Genomic DNA, 4,197 nt, shown 5'->3' on the forward strand with positions numbered 1-4,197 from the left:
TATTTATATCACTGTTTTCTTAACGACAGTGTTTAAATGAAGGAACAGTACGAACAATAATGAAACTGAACAATTGACGAGTGAACTGAACAGTAATCAGGGACGTAGTGGAACTTATTTTGAACGATTCGATAAACTCTACGACAAATGGCACATCGCTAAAAACAAATATGGCGGAAATAGAATGCAAAGAAAAATAAAGAGTTTACATTATTTGAAATTGCAGGAATCTGAAATATGCAAAAAAAAATGTTAAATAACGGTGCGTGGGTCAAACAAAATCTATAACAGTATGCGTTTGAGTGTGTTTGTATTGAATCCGAGATGAGATCCAAAATCCAAATACAAATTGTTATTACGTGACCTCAAGAGAACGCCGCTAAAATTCAATCAGCAAAAATCGTGGCAAAATCAGTTTTCCGATTAAAAAGCTTTTGCTGTGCTGCCAATGTAACAGTCTAAGTATTTAATGTGCGTGACTTAAGATGTAAAAGTGATTAAGTCAAAAGGCAAATAGTACAATAACAACAATAGAATCGTAGTTCCGTTGTTACTGCCCCCAGACCGATTTGTATTAACAATTAAAATAAACTGACAACGACAAGAAAATGTCTGGGGGACGCGACAGCAGTGCCAGCGCTATCAGTGGTACCAACGGAAATAGCGCAGCCACCAATAGCAGTTCAACAGCAACGACAACAACACCACAAACTCCGACACAGCGAGCGCGTGGGCGTCCCGCCAAGCGGGCAACCTGCACATGGTGTGGAGAGGGTAAGTTGGCGCTGCAGTACGTCCTGCCCACACAAACCGGTAAGAAGGAGTTTTGCTCAGAGACGTGCATCGCTGAGTTTCGCAAGGCATACAGCAAGGGGGCGTGTACACAGTGCGATAACGTTATACGCGAGGGCGCACCCAACAAGGAGTTTTGCTCTATGATGTGCATGAACAAGCACCAAAAGAAGAACGGTTCGACGAGACACCATGCCGGCGGCGCTGGCGCTGCTGGTGTTTTAGATAGTGATCGTAAATCAATAAGCAGCGGAGCGCCAGCACCGACAGGACCCTTTCAATATGAGAGCTTCCACGTCTTTGATTGGGATGCTTACCTTGAGGTAAATAGCCGCAATGACCCTCTTTGATCTAGGTGCCTAATTTCTTTTATCTCACAGGAAACCGGCAGCGAGGCCGCTCCCGCCGAGTGTTTTAAGCAGGCGCTCAATCCGCCTACTAATGACTTTAAGATTGGCATGAAACTTGAGGCTCTGGATCCACGTAACGTCACTTCCACCTGCATTGCCACCGTGGTGGGTGTATTGGGCTCTAGGCTGCGCCTGCGACTCGATGGCAGTGACTCTCAGAACGACTTTTGGCGTCTGGTCGACTCAACGGAGATCCATGCCATTGGGCACTGTGAGAAAAATGGGGGCATGTTGCAACCTCCTCTCGGCTTTCGTATGAATGCGTCCAGCTGGCCGGGATATCTCTGTAAAATACTTAACAATGCAATGGTTGCACCAGAGGACATTTTCCAGCCAGAGCCGTCAACACCTATGGACAATCTGTTCAAAGTAGGCCAAAAGCTGGAAGCTGTAGACAAGAAGAATCCGCAGCTGATTTGTTGCGCCACAGTAGATGCCATTAAAGACGACCAAATCCATGTCACATTTGACGGCTGGCGCGGTGCCTTCGACTATTGGTGCAATTATCGCTCACGAGACATCTTTCCCGCTGGCTGGTGTGCCCGTAGCTGCCATCCCATGCAGCCACCAGGTCACAAATCGCGTATGGATTCCAGCTCCGGAAAGCAGCGTTGCCCACGTCCTCGCTACACAGTCATTGCCGAGTCTGACGCCATGGTACCGGCATCGCCTGTTACGGCGCATTTTCACCCAAACTGCAAGGGTGGCCCTTTTATCAGCAGCTCTAAGTTGCCTTCAATGGTAACAGGTCCCACTCACCAGACGCTTGCTAAACTTTGCCTGCAGGAAGTGCTGGCTGCTAGCACTGACACACAACAGTTATCCAAGCTGCTATTCTCGTTGGAAGGCGATGTACATATTGTAACAGCAGCCGGAAAAAACTTTACGGTAACTCTTTTGATCAACAAAGCTCCAGCGACTTATTAATGTATCGATGATATTGAATATTATTTCAGGTAAAAATTCCATCACCGCTGCGCATGAAGGATGATGACAGCTTGGCTCAGTTCATTGAGACTTTATGCACCACATGCAGGGCATGTGCTAATCTCATCTCACTTGTACCGGATACCGAAGAATGCAAAAAGTGCGCAAACAGTCGCAAGCGACAGCTGGCACAAACAGCAACACCCCCCTCCTCCCCAGTGCTAGCCGATAAGCGTGGCCGCCAGTCCAAATCGACCACACCCACGCCTATAGCTACAACCACTTCACCTATTGACAAACCTGTAATTGTCAAGGAGGAACTAGACGTTAAGGCGCAACAGCCACAGTCATCATCGAAATCGCTAGCCAGTAAAGAGTCACTAAACCACAACAGCCACAGCAGTAGCAATAGCAAGAAAAGTAATTGTAATAACAATGGAAGCATTACAAAACTGAGCATTAAGACGGAACCTAATGGCATGACCTTTACCGCAACATCGATGGGACCGACCTCATCGTCTCAAAGTCAAACACAAGCGTTGCGCAAAGTAAGATTCGTGCATCACAGCACGATAAACAACAAACAAAATAATAATGGCAAATCGAACCAGGAGACAAACAGCAGCAGTTCGACAACGCCACCGACTAACAGCTGTAACTCCAGTAGCAGTCTAGCCGGCGGCACGGCCAGTGCAAGCTCTATTGGTAAATATTTGGCTCCGTTAGTGGCTGAAGTGCATCCGGAGCAATTGACATCCAAGTTGCAGAGCAACTACTACAAATCGCCAACGACCTTATCCTCAAGCGCATCGTTTCCTTCGTCAGTGTCCACGCCATTCACAGCCTCCCAGTCAGCTTGTTCGGCAGCACCTGCTGCGAGTGCAGCCAAGGCAGCTACAGCGCCAGTTGCAGCAGCTGTATCTAGCAGTTATGCGAGCATGGCTATCACCTCTCCATTGAATACACCAACAGCATCTGCAGCCTTATCACATTTGCGGGCGCAGCCAGTCGATTGGACCATTGAGGAGGTTATCCAGTACATCGAAACCAATGATAACACTTTGGCCGTACATGGCGATCTCTTCAGGAAGCATGTAAGTATTCTGTATTCCAACAAAAAACCAATAACATAATGTGCCTTTTTTCAGGAAATTGATGGCAAAGCATTGCTTCTACTCAACTCAGAGATGATGATGAAGTATATGGGCCTAAAATTGGGACCAGCCTTAAAAATTTGCAATCTAGTAAATAAGGTGAACGGACGACGTAATAATCTGGCATTGTAAATGGATACAACGACCAAATGCTCTACCCAGCCTGAGCCTGCGCAGAAGTGTTATCAAATGAGTACCTCCTGTAAAAATAACAATAATCAAACAATAGAAGAAAAGAAATATGAAGAGAAGACAAAAAATGAGAATGGGTTCGTGTGGTCGACCTATTGATAAAGTTGAGACACATCCCAGCAACAATTTAAATACTTTTAATTTAACTATAACATTCTAATGCGAATAATGTTAAACATGCGCTATAAACTAACAATTTAATGAATCCCAAGAAAACGTTGATCAACAACACACAATTCCATATTCAAATTGTCAGTCTTTCATATACAAAACAAACACATTATCTACAAAATGCATCAGAATAATATTTATTCGATTTATCTATGTAAAAACTCATACACATCCACACAAAAACACTTTACGCACATAAGATACGAAACTTTATAGAGCAAAAGATCAATAAGTAAAATTTCAAAAGCAAATATCTATGGAAGACAAAAAAAACACTTGCAAATATTGTACATAAATTTACATATAATTTTGTAACTATGTATGTATTGATTGAGTTTTTACACTTTTATTACCTATTACAATGTTTGCTTGTTTTTAGCAATTTACTTTAGGCAATTAAATACTACATATGCAAGTAATAAATTTTTAATTTTATTTTTAGACCTGTAAGTTGCATACCTATTATACACAAAATAAAAAAAGTACATACAGAACTAAACACCAATCAAGCATTCAATTAACATTTTAACAGCTTCTGTTTCTCACACACA

The 4,197-nt window shown here is 43.4% G+C and overlaps 1 protein-coding gene across 1 annotated transcript; it reads left to right on the top strand.

The window, feature by feature from the left end:
• Window positions 1–207: 207 nt before the first annotated feature.
• On the top strand, window positions 208–3,947 carry LOC108604442 (polycomb protein Scm). The gene is made up of 4 exons (XM_017993920.1): window positions 208–1,115; window positions 1,173–2,090; window positions 2,159–3,223; window positions 3,278–3,947. Exons 1-4 carry the CDS (start codon window positions 609–611, stop codon window positions 3,413–3,415), a joined length of 2,628 nt encoding a protein of 875 aa, XP_017849409.1. The 5' UTR covers window positions 208–608; the 3' UTR covers window positions 3,416–3,947.
• The last annotated feature ends 250 nt before the right edge of the window (window positions 3,948–4,197 follow it).

The sequence above is a fragment of the Drosophila busckii genome, chromosome 2R, assembly GCF_011750605.1.
Source record: "Drosophila busckii strain San Diego stock center, stock number 13000-0081.31 chromosome 2R, ASM1175060v1, whole genome shotgun sequence".
Taxonomy (NCBI): domain Eukaryota; kingdom Metazoa; phylum Arthropoda; class Insecta; order Diptera; family Drosophilidae; genus Drosophila; species Drosophila busckii.